Source organism: Erpetoichthys calabaricus, chromosome 2 (genome assembly GCF_900747795.2).
Source record: "Erpetoichthys calabaricus chromosome 2, fErpCal1.3, whole genome shotgun sequence".
NCBI classification, from domain to species: domain Eukaryota; kingdom Metazoa; phylum Chordata; class Cladistia; order Polypteriformes; family Polypteridae; genus Erpetoichthys; species Erpetoichthys calabaricus.
Window position 1 is genome coordinate 152,477,660 of NC_041395.2, and position 22,195 is coordinate 152,499,854.

At 38.7% G+C, this 22,195-nt stretch overlaps 1 protein-coding gene across 1 annotated transcript in view; it reads right to left on the reverse strand.

The window, feature by feature from the left end:
* dner (delta/notch-like EGF repeat containing) overlaps positions 1 to 22,195 on the reverse strand; it is a 259,011-nt gene that overhangs the window by 37,558 nt on the left and 199,258 nt on the right. Inside the window, exon 8 of the mRNA XM_028794644.2 lies at positions 18,745 to 18,969. Coding sequence (XP_028650477.2) covers positions 18,745 to 18,969 — 225 coding nt within the window. The remainder of the gene's footprint in view (positions 1 to 18,744; positions 18,970 to 22,195) is intronic.

Consider the following 22,195-nt stretch of genomic DNA (forward strand, 5'->3'; position numbering starts at 1 on the left):
AATAAATGAATAGTTCCTATGTGTATAATACATATTTATCTATTTTACTTATGCCTTTATTCCAGCAACCTGCAACATCTGAGGTACAATTTGTTACATTACTTTTGTTTTTTGCAGCACAGGCAGGTGAAGTGACTTCCTCAGGGTCACACAGTGGTGTCAGTACCAGGATTTGAACTGACAAGCTCCGGGTTTGCTGAAATATTACTGAAGAAAGAAAAAAAACGAAAACGGGCAAATGGGGCTATGCATACAAATGTCCATCCATCCATTATCCAACCCACTATATCCTAAATACAGGAGCCAATCCCTGCCAACACAGGGCACAAGGCAGGAAACGAACCCTGGGCAAGGTGCCAGCCCACCGCAGGGCACACACACCCACACACCTAGAACAATTTAGAATCGCCAATGCACCTAACCTGCATGTCTTTGGACTGTGGGACAGTAGAATTCATGGTTCCATCTATCACAGCAAGCCTTCCAGGTCCTGAAGCAGCAAAACAACCCCAGACCATCACACTACCACCCCCATATTTTACTGTTGGTATGATGTTCTTTTTCTGAAATGCTGTGTTCCTTTTACGCCAGATGTAACGGGACATTTGCCTTCCAAAAAGTTCAACTTTTGTCTCATCAGTCCACAAGGTATTTTCCCAAAAGTCTTGGCAATCATTGAGCTGTTTCTTAGCAAAATTGAGACGAGCCCTAATGTTCTTTTTGCTTAACAGTGGTTTGCGTCTTGGAAATCTGCCATGCAGGCCGTTTTTGCCCAGTCTCTTTCTTATGGTGGAGTCGTGAACACTGACCTTAATTGAGGCAAGTGAGGCCTGCAGTTCTTTAGACGTTGTCCTGGGGTCTTTTGTGACCTCTCGGATGAGTCGTCTCTGCGCTCTTGGGGTAATTTTGGTCGGCCGGCCACTCCTGGGAAGGTTCACCACTATTCCATGTTTTTGCCATTTGTGGATAATGGCTCTCACTGTGGTTCGCTGGAGTCCCAAAGCTTTAGAAATGGCTTTATAACCTTTACCAGACTGATAGATCTCAATTACTTCTGTTCTCATTTGTTCCTGAATTTCTTTGGATCTTGGCATGATGTCTAGCTTTTGAGGTGCTTTTGGTCTACTTCTCTGTGTCAGGCAGCTCCTATTTAAGTGATTTCTTGATTGAAACAGGTGTGGCAGTAATCAGGCCTGGGGGTGGCTACGGAAATTGAACTCAGGTGTGATACACCACAGTTAGGTTATTTTTTAACAAGGGGGCAATTACTTTTTCACACAGGGCCATGTAGGTTTGGATTTTTTTTCTCCCTAAATAATAAAAACCATCATTTAAAAACTGCATTTTGTGTTTACTTGTGTTATATTTGACTAATGGTTAAATGTGTTTGATGATCAGAAACATTTTGTGTGACAAACATGCAAAAGAATAAGAAATCAGGAAGGGGGCAAATAGTTTTTCACACCACTGTATATGTTGATATGTGTATATATATATATATATATATATATATATATATATATATATATATATATATATATATATATATATATATATGTATATATATGTGGATGTGTATATGTATATATGTATATACAGTATATATGTGTATACAGTATGTAGATATGTATATATATGTTTACATAACCTCTTTAACACACTACTTCTCCGCTGCGAAGCACGGGTATTTTGCTAGTGTTGCTATAAAATCAATTAAACTTAATAAATCTCTATGTGATGATGATTTTACTAAAGAATATTATACAAATGATCCCCATCAGTGTATCCTCTATCTTTTTAATACTTTCACTGGATGCACAAGTTCCTAAAGAAATCCTTAAAGTGATTGTGGTCACTGTCTCCAAACTGGGCAGATCTCCTTTATCTCCTACAAATTAATTCCAATGCAAAATTCTTTGCAAAGATTATACTCTCAAAATTAGCTTGATTTTGCCCTCTATAATCAATATTGATCTAGTTGGTTTTATACTTGAAAACAGGAGCCAGATGAAATTAGACATTTCACTGATATCACTCAATATGTTAAATCTAACTCTATTCCCACTCTTTGATAGTATTCAATGCTTGAGTAAATTTAAGTTCATGGGTTCTATTTGTAATGCTATCCTTGAGACTCCATTGATATGTCAAATGAATGAATGAATGCTGACAGAATTCATAACAATAATAATAGTAATAATACATTTTATTTATATAGCATTTTTTTCTTTAATATTTGCACTCACTATGAGTCCCTTTTGCTGAGCACTTAGGCTGTCTTCAGTGGATTCAAATTGGACCTGTCATTCAGAAAAAAATCAGACTTTATGAAAGTGATGTTTTAATTGCATTAACTACTTCTCTGGGTTCCTTGTATTTGCTTGAACAAATGTTCACTAAGTTTGCAGTTTGTTCTTCTTGTAAGAATAATGAAATAAGGCGCCATACTCTCTGTAGAGCTATTTCTGCTTCTTTATTTTCAATTGTGAAAATTTTAAATATGATTGGGAAATCATTAACAATTTCCTGAAAGAATCTTATTCATATTAACTTTCTTAATATTTCACATAAGATTAATAAAGACATTAATGGTCAATCCATTGCTGTTATCATGGGTAAATAGAATTTTAGTAACCAAAATGATTGTACTTCCAAAGATCTTATACTCTTTTTTGCTTCCCTGTAAGGTTATAAAAACCTTGCAAAATATTTAATTTATTTAGATAGCCTATTAACCATACATCAACAGCCCTGACTGCTTTGACGAGACTCAGCTCCATGAATGGTGTAACAGTACCAGACTTAATGTAACGTGACTGCCATAGAGCAGTAATACTGGACCAACTGAGGCAATGGTGCTTCTTTACAGCTCTACCCAATGAGTTCAAATAGAGCAGTATGTAAGAAGATAATCAAATCTGGTAGATCCGCTCTGACTTGTTCAACTTGTTTCTCTTAAATATGATTTCTCAGCTGTACCTCAAACCCTTGTCTCCACATTTCTCTGCCACCTAAATTGGTTCTTTTAGCACAATTTCAATGCCTAATTCCAGATTTAAATCTACACACATAGTTACAAAATGAGCTTAATCCACTAGATTAACCTTTTCTGGTAACAGTTTCCATTCTTTTCAATGTCTCCATGAACACCAATATTTATCATAAGGATTTTTATTAATACTGTATCTCTAGGTATAAAGTTGCATTACGTTATTTTCTGTGGTTCCTACTGACACCTCTAATTCAGTATGTCAAAAGTGTTTTGGAGGTGAAAAGAGTGTCAGGCAGAGTAATGATTATGAAGCTGTAAATTGGAGGTGTGATGATGAATGTTGTTAGTGCATATGCACTGCAAGTTAGGTGTACGATGGGTGAGAAAGAAGATTTTTGGAGTGAGTTGGATGAAGTGATGAACAGTGTACCCAAGGGATAGAAAGTGGTGATTGGAGTGGATTTCAATGGGCATATTGGTGAAGGGAACAGAGGAGACGAGGAGGTGATGGGTAGGTATGGTGTCAAGGAGAGGAATGAAGAAGGTCAGAGGATAATGGATTTTGCCAAAAGGATGGACATGGCTGTGGTGAATACGTATTTTAAGAAGACGGAGGAACATAGGGTTACGAACAAGAGTGGAGGAAGATGCACACAGGTAGATTACATCCTATGCAGGAGAGTTGATCTGAAGGAGACTGAAGACTGCAAAGTGGTGGCAGGGGAAAGTGTAGTTAAGTAGTCTGTAGGATGACATTGGAGATCAAGAAGAGGAAGAAAGTGAGGGCAGAGCCAAGGATCAAATGGTGTAAGTTGAAAAAGGAAGACTGCAAGGTTGAGTTTAGGGAGGAGGTGAGACAGGCACTTGGTGGCAGTGAAGAGTTACCAGACAGCTGGGAAACTACAGCAGATGTAGTAAGGGTGACAGCAAGAAGGGTGCTTGGTGTGACATCTGGAAAGAGGAAGGAGGAAAAGGAAACCTGGTGGTGGAATGAAGAAATACAGGATAGTATGCAGAGGATGGCAAAGAAGAAGTGGGATAGTCAGAGAGATGCAGAAAGTAGACAAGAGTACAAGGAGATAAGGTGCAAGGTGAAGAGAGAGGTGGTGAAGGCCAAAAAAAAAATGGCGTATGATGAGTTGTATGAGAGGTTGGACACTAAGGAGGGAGAAAAGGACCTGTACCGATTGGCTAGACAGAGGGACCGAGCTGGGAAAGATGTGCAGCAGGTTAGAGTGATAAAGGATAAAGATGGAAACGTACTCACAAGCGACGAGAGTGTGTTAAGCAGATGAAAGACTGCTTTTGAGAGGCTGATGAATGAAGAGAACGAGAGAGAGAGAAGAGGTTGGATGATGTGGAGATAGTGAATCAGGAAGTGCAATGGATTAGCAAGGAGGAAGTAAGGACAGCTATGAAGAGGATGAAAAATGGAAAGGCCGTTGGTCCAGGTGACATATCTGTGGAAGCATGGAGGTGTTAAGGAGAGATGGTAGTGGAGTTTTTAACCAGATTGTTTAATGGAATCTTGGAAAATGAGAGGATGCCTGAGTAGTGGAGAAGAAGTGTACTGGTGCCGATATTTAAGAATCAGGGGGTTGTGCAGGACTGCAATAACTACAGGGGAATAAAATTGATGAACCATAGCATGAAGTAATGGGAAAGAGTAGTGGAAGCTAGGTTAAGAAGTGAGGTGATGATTAGTGAGCAGCAGTATGGTTTCATGCAAAGAAAGAGCACCACAGATGCAATGTTTGCTCTGAGGATGTTGATGGAGAAGTTTAGAGAAGGCCAGAAGGAGTTGCATTGCGTCTTTGTGGACCTGGAGAAAGCATATGACAGGGTGCCTCGAGAGGAGCCGTGGTATGTGTATGAGGAAGTCGGGAGTGGCAGAGAAGTACGTAAGAGTTGTACAGGATATGTAGGAGGGAAGTGTGACAGTGGTGAGGTCTGCGGTAGGAGCGACGGATGCATTCAAGTTGGAGGTGGGTTTACATCAGGGATCGGCTCTGAGCCCTTTCTTATTTGCAATGGTGATGGACAGGTTGACAGACGAGATTAGACAGGAGTCCCTGTGGACTATGATGTATGCTGTTGACATTGTGATCTGTAGCAATAGTAGGGAGCAGGTTGAAGAGACCATGGAGAGGTGGAGATATGCTCTAGAGAGGAGAGGAATGAAAGTCAGTAGGAACAAGACAGAATACATGTGTGTAAATGAGAGGGAGATCAGTGGAATGGTGAGGATGCAGGCAGTAGAGTTGGCGAAGATGGATGAGTTTAAATACTTGGGATCAACAGTACAGAGTAATGGGGATTGAGGAAGAGAGGTGAAAAAGAGTGCAGGCAGGGTGGAATGGGTGGAGAAGAGTGTCAGGAGTGATTTGTGACAGACAGATATCAGCAAGAGTGAAAAGGAAAGGTCTACAGGACGGTAGTGAGACCAGCTATGGTATATGGGTTGGAGATGGTGGCACTGACCAGAAAGCAGGAGACAGAGCTGGAGGTAGCAGAGTTAAAGATGCTAAGATTTTTATTGGGTGAGACAAGGATGGATAGGATTAGAAATTAGTACATTAGAGGGTCAGCTCAAGTTGGACGGTTGGGAGACAAAGTCAGAGAGGCGAGATTGCTTTGGTTTGGACATGTGCAGAGGAGAGATGCTGAGTATATTGGGAGAAGGATGCTAAGGATAGAGCTGCCAGGCAAGAGAAAAAGAGGAAGGCCTAAGAGAAGGTTTATGGATGTGGTGAGAGAGGACATGCAGGTGATGGGTGTAACAGAACAAGATGCAGCGGTCAGAAAGATATGGAAGAAGATGATCTGCTGTGGTAACCCCTAATGGGAGCAGCGGAAAGAAGAAGAAGAAGATAATAAAAGTAACTATTCAAAATCTGCAACCCTGTTTAGCTGAGGGTGAGATCTAGACTATGTTTTTTCTGTTGAGCAGTTGCTCTTCACTTTAGCTAAATTAGGTAAAAACACACATAGTACTAAACCTATAGAAGCTACTTTAAAACTGATTTACAGATGGTGTCTTACTTCCGTGAAAATGGACTAACTTATGTAAATCTCTCTCCTCTGTGTTGGAGGGAATGTGATAAAAATGGTACTCTTTTACATATGGGGTGGTCTTGTAAGTCACTATCTTTCATGTTCTTTAAAATTAGATGTTAAATTGTCTACTCAGTTGGCCTTGCTTGGGCTGGGGATAGACAATTATCTACCTGAAACTTGTACTTTTATTTTGCATACTTTATTTGCAGCTAGACTGGTTAAATGGCAGCATTGTGAATCTTCTGCTGCCTTAAATTCTTCTAAGGTTACAGGAAAATAAGCACTCTGTGCTTCTTTGTAAAATATTATTGCAATAAAGAATGACAGACTTCCTATGTTAGTTGATTATATCGGTATAAGGCCCAGATATTAAATAAAAGATATTACTTTAATTCTCTGTTCAAGTTATTTTTAAGCTTAAGTTTATTATTTCATTGACAACAAATTGTTCAGCGGGTATGAGACAGTGGATCTTATTGCCTTTTCTTTTTCTTGATTTTTGTGACTTTAACTACATATGTTATTGTTGGTAAGTTTTCTCTACTTAGTTTTGTTGTATTATGATTGCATTTTATATGTAAATTCTCTTTTGTTTTTTCCTTTTAAATTCATTAATGCTTTGGGTAACATAAATTGATAACAGAGATATAAAACTTTACTGATATACCTTAATAATGTTATTTGATAATGGATAATCAGGATAATAATCAGGATTTGACTATGTAGTATTCTTAATTCACCTTTGTACATTTTTTTTGTTTACCCTTTAATGAAATTTAGTTATAAAGAAGGAAACGGGATTAAGAAAAATAAGCAGGAGACAATGACAGTGAATGAAAATAAAAAATAACTGGGTAACATTGTTTCTTGATATCATTGTACTTTAGCCATGCATGTAAAGGTTGTTTTTGATGTGTATCAATACACTGAATGCACTGATTTACGACAAACTGTGCAGCCAGCCAATGGTAAAACCCTGCTTAAATATTCTACAAATAGACTACCCTGATCAAATGAATCATTTCAAAATTCAACCAGGCACTGTAACATCCAAATGAGTAGCCATAACCTATACTTTAATTTAAAATACTAGTTGTTCGTACCTCATACATCATGAAGAACTTTGAGAGATTGGTCCTGAAATAACTCTGACCCCTGGTTTTAGAACGTCATACTCCTCTGCAGTTTGCCTACCAGGAACATATGAGTGTGGAGGATGCTCTCATCTACATGCTCCACATGGACACAACCAACACAATAGGTAGGATAATGTTCTTTGATTTTTCCAGTGTTGGTCAGCTGTTTGTGAGGCTCAGAGTCTGTGTGTCAGAAATGGTGGTGTGTAACACTGGAGCACCACAGGGAACTGTCCAGTATCCCTTCCTGTTTACCCTCTATACAACAAAGTTCCAGTATAATATCAGCATGCACCACAAACAGAAATTCTCAAATGATTCCTACATCATAGGCTGCATTAATAACAGAGACATGTCAGAGTACAGGAGGCTTGTGGAGGACTTCATCTTGTGGTGCAGAAAGAACCTCCTGCAAGTCAACATCAGCAAGGCAAAAGAGATGGTGGTGGACTTCCAGTGTACCAAACAGCCTCAGACACCATACACCTTTCAGGGGGAGGACATGGAAGTGATTCAGAGCTACGAATACCTGAAGGTTCACAAAAACTCTGACAACACAGTGGCACTACACAAAAATGGCTAGAGTAGACTGTACTAACTAAGAAGACTCGGGTATTTGATGTATGTAGTAAGCTGCTGGAAATGTTCTACCAGTCTATAGTAGCCAGTGTGGTATTCTACACTGTGGTCTCCTAAGGAAGCAGCTTGATTTCAAAAGACACACAATGCCTGAACAAACTTATCAAGAAAGTCTGCACCATCACAGGGTGAAACCTGGACACATTGAAAGCTGTTGTAGAAAAGAAGATGGAAGCAAAAAAGAATGCCATCACGATAAGTCCACTCCATCTCCTCTAAGAAGAGCTGTCTTGGAGCACTCATTCCACCATGCTGTGCTAAGAAGCAATTCTGAGGATCTTTTCTATTTGCTGCTATCAGGCAGTTTCAGTGTTTCCTCCTGACATTCCAAACTAAGTTCTTATACTCTAACTTAATTTTGTATGCATCTAAATTTTCCCTTGAGATTAATAATCTAATCTAATATCCTAACCAGGCACCGTGAGGCATCAATGTTGATTAGTGTGCCACACCTTAATCCAAATAAACAATTCTTCTTTTAAACAAACTTATACTATGCCACAGAATGGGAGATCAAACTGCAGATTAGAGTGGGGGAATTAATAAGATTTTACCACAGTTGAATCCTTAACACTTCCCATTTATCGGACCATCTCCTGGTAAATCTTTATAGAAGACTTGGTTTTATAGTCTTAACTACTCCTTTGCAGCAAAATAAGCATGTCTGCTTTCTAAGGATGGATCCTAAACCCCTCTTGGTTAAAGGTGTCTCATGAAACCTCTATGATGAAGTTGATGATGCCTATCCTGAGACTCAACAGTGGAGCATCTTTAATGATGAATTTTGTTACAGCTCAATAACACTCCTGTGCTCATATTTATTAAGCATCTCAGATTAGAAAAATGGTCCTGAGCGGCTCACAATTCTCATTGTGATGCAAATTTGGGCTTACTTTTATAAGTCACAACCAACAGTTTCTTGAATTTTGTACCAAACTTTGAACGCTGTTACAATGCATGAGGTAATGCACAGAATTATACATTTTACCATAACTTTCCATGAGGTAATTGTACAAGCTGCATTCATGCAGATTGGTCAGTATATAAATATCATTGTTCCAAGTGAGGATGAGCACATAAATATGTGAATCACAACATGAAGATAAGTGGGTCTTGTTAGGTGATATGGATGCTCTGAGCTGTGCATTCAATGAACCTCAGGAACATTTGCTTTACACCTATCAAGCCAGGAAGGTTCAAGAAGGTAAGCAGTGACTCCCGGGGCATTGGATAAATATAGCCTCACAGAAAATAAGGGTGAATCATGGAGAGAGGCATGGCACATGACTCTCAAAGATGAGCAGGAACAGTGCAAGAGTGAATGCAACTTCATTAATAGTGCAGAAATAACCCTGGCTAGTTTCAGCATAACTGCTACTTAATGAAACATTTGCCATGGCCATAACAGTGGGAAGGCAATTCTTCTGGAAGTATGGCCCTGGATCATTCATTGTTAAATAATGTGTCCATTAACTCTCATTTGGTGTGTGTTTTAACTTTCCATCTTGGTGCTTGTTACAATATTATTCATGATGTTGCAAACACTTACGTGCTGCCTAGCACAATACACCTTATTATGTTTTCCTTGTTCTTCTTCTACTTTGATTATTATTATTATCATTAACATCTTTGTGGTAAAAACTCAGTGTTAGTATCAGAAAACTACAAAATATCAACATGAGTGTTAATTTGCAGCAAGAAGTAACATAAGATTGTGATGTCATTCATTCACAGACATGGCCTCCTTACTCCTTGCTTACTCTGAGGCAGTACAAATACTTATCCTAGTCAGACTTTTAGTACGGTTCCTAGGAGTAATTCTGAGACGCAGTCTTCCACTGGACATAACATTCTCTCTCTGACCTTCTCTATAGATAAAATGTGACTCCCACTAAATCCTGATGCTTAAGAAATGTTTATTATAATTTTGTATTTTTTTTATATATTTTTTATTAATTGTATACTTATATTTTATATTTCATAGAACACTACAAATGTAGTAATGAGAAACGGAGCTCTGTAGTCAATGCAGTATGGCAGCAGTTCTTCTTGCAGACTAGTGCACCACTGATATATTGCATTCTGCCCAGAATTACTTGTGTCATTGCTCCCTACATTTTTTAGTCAGTTTAAAGCCCTATTTGGATAGGAACAACATCTACGAAGTAACTATTACTAAAAATGTCTATAATGTTCACAACAAATTAGTAAAGATATAGAAATTTCTATCAATTAGTGATGGGAATGTCTGCCTAATGTAGGAGTTTGTCATCACACCAAAAACCCAATATAATGGAAGATTACACAGAAAAATTGAAGAATGACTCTTCTGTTGCTGAGCCTACTGCTGCCTGCATCTAACAAGGCTTCTAATATAATGCCATTAATCCACTGCAGGTTTAGCAGATAGCTGTTGTGATGGATGGCCGGCGTTTCAGCCTGGCCAGGATGTCCCTGAACAGAAAAAAGGAGGAAGAGCAGGCTTTTCAGGGTACTGCATCCCCCGGGACGCTAGGTGGCAGCTCCCCTGGACGGAAATGGTTCCCCGGATTCCCTCAGGGCATCATGGGATATGGAGTCCGTTTCCTCAGCCCTGTTGGGTGCCGTGGGTGCCGCCAGGGGGAGCTCACAAGGAACCTGGGGACTCCTATTGTTGTTACGACCCGGAAGTACTTCGGAGGCACGAGGACGGAAGCCTGCAGTACTTCTGGGCTACTTGAAGGATGATGTGGCGTTTGACGCAGAGCAGGAATACTTCCAGGTCATGGACTATTTAAAGGACTGGTCAAAACCCAGCAAGGAGAGCCGGAGTTGGGTGGTAGAGTGACAAAGCTGCTGGGAGGAGTGAAGGATTGATTATTGTTATTGATTATTGGTGATTTGTGAATTGTGGAGTGTGTGGTGCTTTGTGCACTTTATTTGAAGAATTTATTAAAGAAATCTTCTTGGTGCTTTTATAAGTGTGTCTTGGATGTCTGTCTGGTGGGTTTAGCGGGGCAACAGCACCTCTAGCATCCACACTGTCAAATTGCTTGGTGAAACACAAACATACACAAAGGCAGATCTTAAACCACTGAACTCATCATTAGAAGAAATTAAATCATCAAGTCTGAAAACTGAATTTCTTCAGAAGTAATGTAATCAAAATCATCATACGCCAGCAAAAGTGTGCCAAGAAAAGCACACCATGATAAATGTCCACAGAATAAAATGTGCAGGCATATGCATTCAATAATGTTGAAACATCTGAGAAAAAATAAAGTCCTTTTGGTAATCATTTCTTCACAATATGTACTGTAGAGTGCACATATAAATTCAATGGAATCCTCATTTAACACTTTTCTAGTAATAAACCAAATAAACTCTTAAATGAGGAAATTTGTCGCTGACATGTGAGGTTCCTATTAGTACAGTCTGTGTTCATGTTGTTTTAAGGTTTTTTTTTTTTTATAGTTTTACCAAAGCTATTTTTTAATTCATGGTTTTCATCAACCTTAAACATGTTCTTATTTGTTCACTTTAATTTCTATAATTGTTATTGTGCTTTTCGCTGTTTCAGAAAGTTATTCCTTTTCTTGAGCACTGCCATGCTATTGATAGCAATGACTATAGCTCAGGGCCTACAATCTTGCATTTGGTTTATGAAAACAAAAGAAGTCCACACACACATCAACTTAACTTCCATTTTTTCACTCATATGTGACAAAGGTCTGATCTCTGTAGAGAACTGTGATCAGCAAAAAGGCAAAAGGATTAACATTACTTTCATAACTGCCATTTTCTATTCAAAATTTCAACACCTCCATCCCACCAGGTCTAATTTCTCTCTATGTGCAAACACGGCAGTGATTACTGCGCTCAAAGCCACAACTAGGATTTTCTGTGTTCTATTTCTCTTCTTGGCCATCATAAGCTGACATCCTGCACTGAAATGATGAGAAATACAACAGCAACCACCATCTGTCTATTACACTGAATCTCTCTGACAAAATGTTTTTTATTCATTTTGCACATGCAGGATACATCCAGGATAGATCTCTGTACACTCTCCTCTTAGATGTGGATCACTTGCAAAATAAATTTGAGCTGTCAAAAAACAAAAATCTGATATGAAGCAAAAATCAGAATAGTCACACTGTAGAGTGAATGCAGTCTTAAAAGACTCACACTTTTTCAGACAAGAGGTTTTTCTACTTTCAACAACAGTGTCTAAGAAAATGATAAATGTGGGAACGTGATAGATATGGGAATGTTAAATCAATTTAATTATGACACACAATATATAATTGAATTGCTGGTGTGCTTTTGTCATACCACCCAAAATTGTAGTGTATTGCTGTCCAAGAAGAGTGTCACAGTTTTATCTAAGTAGTCATTTTTATTAAGTCAATTTTAATGATGAACATTTTTATTATGAATAACATACTGTATATAGTAAAATGTATACACATATGCTGACAAGTTTTTGTAAGGATTTGTTGTGAGGGGGCCAACATTACTGGAATTGGGTGGGAGGTGTGATGTCTTTAGGGACTTGTACCCTACAAACTCCTTTGTGGCACTGATGTATAGTGTACTTAGCTCATTCTTCATTTTCCTTATTTAAAAGTAGCCACACTTTGCTCACCATATACACCCTCTCCCCACACTCTCAAGTACGCACAACAGATGAAAATACTTAAAAAAAAGATTAAAATAAATAGCTAAGAATTCATCTGGCAGATTTTGGCAAAGATGAATTGGTTCCTCAATGGAACAAGTTTTTGGTACCTAGTCATACTGGGGATAAAAAGAATACTCCCTTAACTTAACAATCTATGTACTTTACATATTGTTACATGTGAAAGTAATGTATATTTTTGTACCTTTATTAAGCAATTCTGTAAACTGGTTTGATTAGTGAAAATCGTAATGCTGCCTGCTAATCTGGTACAATTTGGAAATTCTATTTTATTGAGTCAATTCAAACACTCTGAAATGTCTGTCATTGAGACTCAACTAAGTTGACAGCAAAGCCAGGAGATTTAACTGGGGGGCGGCCGGGTGGTGCAGTGGTAGTGCTGCTGCCTCGCAGTTAGGAGACCCAGGTTCACTTCCCGGGTCCTCCGTGCGTGGAGTTTGCATGTTCTCCCCGTGTCTGCGTGGGTTTCCTCCCTCATTCCAAAGACATGCAGGTTAGGTGCATTGGCGATACTAAATTGTATGTTGTGTGTGTGTGTGTGTGTGTGTGTGTGTGTGTGTGTGTGTGTGCCCTGCGGTGGACTGGTGCCCTGACTGGGATTTGTTCATGTTGGCTGGGATTGGCTCTGGCAGACCCCCCGTGACCTTGTGTTAGGATATAGTGGGTTAGATAATGGATGGATGGATGGATATTACCCGGGTCTATTTGCCAGCTGAATGAAAAGATAAATAAATAAACACTGTAGTGATCAAAACTTGAGAGGCCAAAAACAATTACACTTGGCAATAGAGGTGTAGTTTTTCCATTTACAGTATACCATATAATATGCATGATACTGATAACATGCTAGAAGGTTGCTGTTCTACTTCAAAGGCACATTAAAAAACATAAATGGAGAAATAAGGCAACATGCTGACTATAGGTGTGGTTTAACTTGTGGTTGTTGGGCCTGAACCATTTAGAAAATAATCACTGATTGAAAGATCAGTTCAAGGAAAAAGCACATCATCCCTTTTATTGAAAAGTGTAATTCTGTTTCAAATACATGGGGAAGAGTTTCACATTAACACTGTGCTCTTGTCTTTTATGTTTTATAAACCTGTGTGAAGCACACATACTAAGACCTGAAATGACCCTGAACGTTTGTGTTACTAAATAAAGATTGAGATGGAACTGTTCTTTAACTTTTTTAATAATCTCTCGGTGTCCCAGAGTCTATCTCCCTGTGTTACTAGTCTCTGGACATAATTTGAGTGAGGAGTTCAGGATGTTTTTTTTTAATTTTACAGAGAATCGTCTCTGTTCCCAGTTATAGTATATGTCCCTGCTGCTGTCATCCTGGGTAAGAGGCAAAATAGGTATGCAGCGCAGCTATGACCACCTGCTTCCAAATGAATAAACGTGTACTTGGGTGAGAACTGAAATTATACCAAAATAAAGACCCTACTCACTTGACAATCGAGGTAAGTGGATGCAAGAATGAGCCTGAAGAAGTTATTACTATTATTGTTATTATTACAACTGCAATTCCAGAAATGGCATGATGTTATGAAAGCCAGCCTGACCACAGACAGACAGACACCGTCTTAAATCCACCACACGTTTATTTGCAGTATTTACAAGTAAAGTCCCCACAGCACACAGTGCTTCCTGCACCAAACATCTCTCTTTCTGTCTATCTCAATGCTCCTTTTCCGGCTGCCTTCTCCCACTCTCCGAAGCCTTTCCTTCTGCCTCCCGAAACCAGTTCTCCAACTGTTGGAAGGTGGCCCCTTTTATGCTGTCCCAGATATGCTCCAGGTGCCCCTTGATGAACTTTCGCCGGCACTTCCCGGTGTGCGTGAAGTGCTGGCTTCCAGGGCTTCAGGAACCAGAACCTGTCCCCTGGTGGTGGCCATGGGTCCCGTGACCCCCATAGCAACCAGGGCGGCTGTCCTCTCCTAGCAGAGGCGCTACTGTATATAGGCATGTATGTATATGTTGTAGAAGTTAAAGAGCTGGACACAAGCACAACTTTAATGTTTATCATGCAGTGCTTTTCAGTAAAAAGCAACTGACAAAGTTATGTCATTGAGTTGCAGAGCATTAATGTGCCTTTTAAGTTTATTTATGCCCTTGGGGATAATAACAGATCAGCAATGTATTAAATAAGTACATAAGGAAACAAATAAATGATGCTAATAATAATGAGACAATTTCATTCCATCATTATACACAGAACTGAGATATGGTGTCCCGCAGGGCTCAGTACTGGGACCTTTACTGTTTTCACTTTACATGCTTTCACTGGGATATATTATTAGGAAACATATGTTAATTTTCACTCGTATGCAGATGACACCCAGTTATACCTTTCATTTAGATCAAATGAAGTTTCTCCGATGTTGTCTTTAATTAGTTGTGTTAGTGAATTAAAGGAGTGGATGGATGAGAACTACTTGTCTTTAAATACAGATAAAACTGAGATGTTAATTGTTGGAGGGAAAGATGCTGATCACAACAATATTTTGTCATCATTTAACTCAGTTGGAATCCCAATTAATGTTACTGAATCAGCCCACAACCTAGGAGTTATATCTTTGGCTCTAGCATGTCATTTAAAGTGCATATTACAAAGTTGTCCAAATCATGTTTCTTCCATCTTAAAAATGTTGGGAAATTAAGGCGCTTTCTAAATAAACAGGATTCTGAGAAGTTAATTCATGCATTTATTTCTAGTAGGATTGACTACTGCAATGTGGTGTTCACTGGATGTTCAAACTGTTCTTTATACAGCCTCCAGTTAATCCAAAATGCTGCTGCAAGAATCATTACAAGAACTTGAAAATACGAACATATAACTCCAGTTCTTAAATCCTTACACTGGCTCCCAGTTAAGTTTAGGGCAGATTTCAAAGTCCTCCTTTTAACATATAAAGCATTAAATGGCCGAGGTCCGGCTTACTTGTCTGAACTTACCATGACTTACAAACCTGAGCGCACATTAAGATCTCAAGGTGCTGGTCTGCTTATGATTCCAAGGATTAATAAAATAACAATGGGAGGTCGAGTTTTTAGTTACAGGGCCCCTAAACTGTGGAATGGTCTGCCTGCTACTATGAGAGATGCCCCTTCGGTCTCAGCTTTTAAATCCCGACTGAAGACTCACTACTTCAGTTTAGCATATCCTGACTGGAGCTGCTGATTAACTGTACAGACTGCATCTCTGTTTTTACTCAATAGCACTAAAACATAAGTAACATAATAGTTCTAATTTGTTATTAACTCTCACCTATTCTGTTTCTCTTCTCAGTACTCAAACGTGGCACTTGGTGCCACGGCCCACCTGCCAAGTTGTTTTGCCTGCCTAAGGTAAAGTCATCCCTGATGGAGGATCACAAGAATCATGGGGTAGAAGGGTCCTTTCATTGGATTGGCTGGCAAAGCAATGTCTCAGCTGTGGAATGGCCAAATGGAGGAGGCAGCTTGATGGCTTAGGTCTCCAGGACTCTAAACAAATCCAAATAATATCATGTGATGTCATGTACTGTTAAATTAGGGCGGAGTGGTGGCTCTGAGGCTAAGGATCTGTGCTGGTATCCTGAAGGTTGCTAGTTTGAATCTCTGTCACTGCCAAAAGAGATCCTACTCTGCTGGGCCCTTGAGCAAGGCCCTTAACCTTCAATTGCTCCAGGGGCGCTGTACAATGGCTGAGCCTGCACTCTGACCCCAAGGGGTATGCGAAAACTAACAAATTCCTAATACAAGAAATTGTATAAGGCCAAATAAAGAACAAAAAAAAAATTCTGCTCTGTATTTGTAAAATGTTTATTTTTATACTTTATTGAGGATTTGTTCTATTTTATGTATTGTATTGTATTGACCCCCTTCTTTATGACACCCACTGCACGCCCAACCTACCTGAAAAGGGGTCTCTCTTTGAACTGCCTTTCCCAAGGTTTCTTCCATTTTTCCCTACTAGTTTTTTTTGGGAGTTTTTCCTTGTCTTCTTAGAGAGTCAAGGCTGGGGGGCTGTCAAGAGGCAGGGCCTGTTAAAGCCCATTGCGGCACTTCTTGTTGTGTGTATTGTATTGTATTTCTTTCGTGATCAGTACTAGCTCAAATTGGTGTAAGTACTGCAGTAAACACTTCAACATTTTTGTGACTGGAGGTGGGTCAGGTTAAGAAATTTGCTCAGTAAGGCAGCAGGAAGAGCTGAACATCTTTATAGTCTTTCTCCTCAGTTCCTTAGCCTCACAGGCTCGTTATTTCAATTACAGTTTTATAATATGAAGTGCATTTATTGGGGAACAATACATAGAAGTCTCCTTCTTGATTAGTCCAAAATTCTAGATGAGCCAGACTATATGGTGGAGAATCATTTGCTTGACAACATATAGCAAACACTTCAAAAGTATTTTTCAAGCCTGTACTAGTATGTTTAATGCTTATGTTTTCTACTCCTCTATAGTTTTCTGACTTGAAGAATTCTTGCACTCCCTGAATCTGTTTTTAACATGCTACAGTTGTTGGTAATACTGTTTTGTGTGAATAAGATCCCATGAGACAATTACATCATCTCTGGTTTCCGTAGCGCATATGCATGGGATTTGATTACAGTATCAGCCTTAATTAATAAAATGTTCATCATACCCAAATAAAAAAAATCAATAATGTCAGTCAGTCATTATCCAACCTGCTATATCCTAACACAGGGTCATGGGGGTCTGCTGGAGCCAATCCCAGCCAGCACAAGGCATAAGGCAGGAACAAACCCCAGGCAGGGCACCAGCCCACCGCAGGACACACTCAGCACACACTAGGAACAATTTAGGATCGCCAATGCACCAAACCTGCATGTCTTTGGACTGTGGGAGGAAACCAGAGCACCCTGAGGAAACCCACGCAGACATGGGGAGAACATGTAAACTCCACACAGGGAGGAAGTGAACCTGGGTCTCCTTAATGTGAGGCAGCAACACTACCACTGCGCCACCATGCCACCCCTACAATAATGTACTGTATAGTAATCATTCCCCTGGCCAGTGCCAAGCTTTAGGCTCCAGAATATTATGCTATATAAATTTCACAATTAAGGTCCTGCTAACTGTAAACATTTTGTTATGCTTTAACAAAACATTTTAGAGTTGTGTAGTAAGTAATAAGAGAAATGTTTGTCAACTGTGGGATGAATCCAATGGGGGGAATTTTTCATTAATATTTGACTTCAGCACAGGCAATGGCAGTTACCAAAATCAAATATGATGTTGTTTTTTATTTACAGAGTGCAGTGTGCGCTAGACACAGTGGACTGTAAACCACACCATCCCCAGTTCATAACTCACTCTATGGCCATGAGCAAGTCATTCAATGATTTGGGCTGCAGAACTAGAAATGCATGTACATTGAGACAACTGATTGTCAAAACAAATAGATAAATAGAAACATTAATAATATGAAAGTACATAACAGTCTGTTCTCTCCGTCCATTTTCAAACCTGTTTTGTCCACTTCAGGGTCTTGGCTGGCTGGAGTATGTTCCAGAAGCAGCAGCAGGGATGCTACAGGTAACAGCTTTGGACAGGGTGCCCGTTTTCTGACACTCATCCATACTGAACCCATACAGAGCTAATGTGACCAGTGAATACTTGGGAATTGAGAGGAAAAGCAGAGCACCCAGAAAAAGCTAATGCAGACACAGAGAGAATGTGCAAATAGTGATAAAGCAGGATTCAAGCCAGCTCTCCTGGAGTTGTAAGGCAGTGGTTCTAACCACTGTACCAGCATGATGCTCTGAATAAAAGTCTGTTTTAAAGTCAGATTTAATACTGAAAATCTATTTCTGGGAAGCTTTTGAAATAATGATTACAAAACCCAGAGACCAGAGAGTGGGAGATGTTTCACAAACTATTAGGGTTCACTTTCAAGGAGTATTCACTATGAAATATTTACTGACAAGGAAGCTGATTCCAAAAGATGCTTCATGGGTTGTTCGGCTTAATCAACAATGACATAACTATGGCTGTCGTAGCTTAGTTTTGAAGATAATTCAGTATTGGACAGAATGTTAAAGAAGTGCAGCCAAAAAGGTTGGGGCGGGGTTTGTGTGCGTGTGTGTGTGTGGGGGGGGGGGGGGCTTCTGCTTAGTCCAATAAAGCTTTGCAATAACTTACAAAACAAAGCATGAATACATTTCACTTTCAGCAGTGTTTTTATTTACTGTACACCTGTTGATAAGATAACCGGAGTAATAAACCTACCTGGAACACACAGGCATTTGTAACTAGTTCCCATGCTGCGACAAATTCCATGTGAACAGGGGTTCAAGGCACAGAAGTCAATCAGCTGAGCACAGGTAGGACCCGTGTATCCAGGACTGCAGCTGCAGCCAAAGGACATTCTGTCAACATAGCAGCTTCCATTGTTCTGGCAGGGAGATGAGGAGCATGGGTCTATCTTCTGTTCACACATATTGCCACGATATCCTTTAAAAATACAAAAAACAAAAATAAATAGACTTGCCAGGAACCTTGAACGAGGACTGTGCCATTTGAGACATTATAAAATAATGAAATATTAAAGGCAGACTACTTAAAAGAAAATAATGCATTTTAGGAATAGATTTGAAAATACTTTAATTTTAAATAAACAGAAAACTATTTAAAAGTGTACATCCAAAAAATTCTCTTACTCTAAATATAGTTACAAAATAGTAATTCTGATAGAAATGTATTTAAAACAGAGAGACCCAGAAGAGAAAAACCCTATGCAGGTAAGTAAGGAGAAACTAGTCGTACCTTTGTTATTTTAGCTTACAGAATGAAGATTATTAGATATTTTCTTGTAGCTGATAAACATGTTGGCTTTGGTGTTGTACATATTTTAGATGTTTTGTCTTTGATGTCGTAAATATTTGACTTTAGATGTTTTTCATTATAGTTACAATACATGAGTCACATGTTTTGGGAATGTCAATTCTCCAACTTTATTGGAATAAAAAATCTACCTGCTTATCAGACTGGATTTACAATAATGGCTAACTAACCCCAAAGAGATTTTACTGATAAATGAACAGCTTGCTGTAGGGAGTTGGAACACATTGCTAGTACTTTGCTTTATTGCCTTACTCAACTAGCATAATTCTAATTCACCATTGTCTTATTTTACTTAAAAGTATAAATAAATCCATTCACGTAAAGAAGAATTGATCAAAGGCTTTATTTTGGAACTTTACCTACTCTTAATCTCTGCTAACCTTTAATATGCCTGAATATCTTTGGATGATCACTTTATATTAAGTCTCATTTCTTTCTCTCTAGATAGGTAACGGATAAGATTTGATAAGATGTGTCATTGTTTGTCTAAGTCAGTCATTATAATTTCATCTGTCATACCAATAAATAATTTAATTCAAAGCACAAAAAGAAGCAAAGAAATTGACTAATTCCAATGAACATAAGCAATAAACAAATTGTTGTGATTTCACCATTGTAAACTTTTTATGTTTTCTAGGTTTCTTGACTAAAACGAACTACATGAAACTGAGAAACTGTTTCATTTTATACAGTAATTCAGATTTGGTGCAATAAATGCTCATTAAACTTGCAAGGAATGCATTTTTTACAATGCATGAAAAAATGTGTTTTCCATAGGAAAATTCATAACAGACATGCACTGTAGCACTCACCAATTTTAAACAAAATTACATTTTTCAGCACAAAATAAAATGACTGTGAAAAGACTTTGAAATAATCAATTGTTCTTCTTTCTTATCCACGTCTCTTATAAAAATACTCTTTTGATAAGCTACAAACTTGATTCTGTAAGTGATCCTGAGCCTGAAGGTGATATTTTGGAAATGACAAAATATTTGCATTACAGAACGTCGCTGATCAAAAACTATAATAATTATTCTTTGCATTTATATAGCGCATTTCTCACTACTCAAAGCGCTTAGCAATTGCAGGTTAAGGGCCTTGCTCAAGGGCCCAAAAGAGCAGAGTCCCTTTTGGCATCTTACAGGATTCGAACCGGCAACCTTCCAATTGCCAATGCAGATCCCTAGCCTCACAGCCACCATTCCATCTACTGTAAAGTGGATACAATAAATGACTTAAATATATGGACTTTTAAAATAAGGAGTGAATGCAGGAGAGTTAAAATATCAAACCAGAATAAGAAATTGTGATAATGTACAAAGAAGGTAAAAATGAGGTCAGACAGGTGAAGAAATTTTACAACTTTGGCCAAACATCTGGAGCATACACTTCCTTACTGATTATGATTTACACTTCTGGCTGCCATACCTCAGTACTGTTTAGATTTCCTTGGCAGTGAATCTATGTCAATAAGGTCAATAAATTTCACAAAGTAACAGTTCCAGCATAGATCTTATCTCAAAGTTTGCACCCCATGTGGAGCATTCTCCTATTATCTGTACTATCTGTCTGCTGTCCATTAACAACTGAGCATGCCAATATTGTAAGTTACTAGTGATGTGAAAGACATCTATCTGTCTATCTATCTAAATGCAAAAGTTTGTCAAAATCTTTTTGAAAGTCTGAATAAACTATTCCACATATTTTACTTTGTCTACAAATACAGCTGTCTGTTCAAATAAGTCTAACAAATGTATATATTGAGAGGGTCTTTTCTTCCTCAACACATGCTGGCAGTCATTTACAATATTGTTGTCATATATAGTAAGTAGAGATCTAGCTTATTTATACCAACCCAGTCTTCAAGTACCTGTGCAATGTGTAGCTAATGCTATTAACATAGCTTGAAGGCATCTTGGGAACGTTGGCCCAGCAGCAGTAAGTACAAGGGAAGCCCTAGGCAGGGCTTCAGCCAATTTCAGGTCCCATTCATACACACATTCACTTTGACACTCAGAAAGAAATAGTTCAGAGTAACCAGCTACTCTTACCTGCATATCTGTAACATCCATCCACTCTTTTTGAAATCCACTTAAGCAGAGCAGGGCTGCAGGGAGGCTGGAGCCAATCCCAGCAAGCACTGGATAAAAGGCATGAAAAATCCCTGGACAGGGCACCAGCCCATCAAAGGGTGTACACACACACACATATATACTTACTTTGAGCCAAGTTACCATCACCAAGCCATCTAATGTGTGTATCTCTGGACTGTGGAAGTAAGACTACAAGCACATGGGGAGAACATGCATACTCCACAAAGTGAGCACCTGGTACATGAATCCCAGTCTCCTTGTTTCAAGGCAGCATCACTACCATTACATCACTGCGCCATCCAAATTTCTACCAGTACCAGTAACAATAATATCTTTAAACACTACTAGCAAAACATGTCCAAAACTAAACTCCAGTGAATATAACAGTAATGCCTGCAGTGCATATAGTGTCTATAAAAAGTATAAACCCCCTTGGACGTTTTTACATTTTACTGTCATACAACTTTAAATTGCAGTGGATTTTTTTGACACTTATAAACACAAAAAGACTTTATTGTCTAAGTAAGAACAGATCTCTGCAAAATGGTTTAAATTATATATACAGTAGCATGCAAACGCTTTGGCACCCTTGCTTAAAATATCAGTTACTCTGAATAGTTAAGTGAGCAGAAGATGAACTGATCACCAAAAGGCATAAAGTTAAAGAAGACTCTTTTCCTTTCAGCATTTTATTCAAGAATAACATTGTTTTTCTTTTGTAAAATTGTACAGTAAAAAAA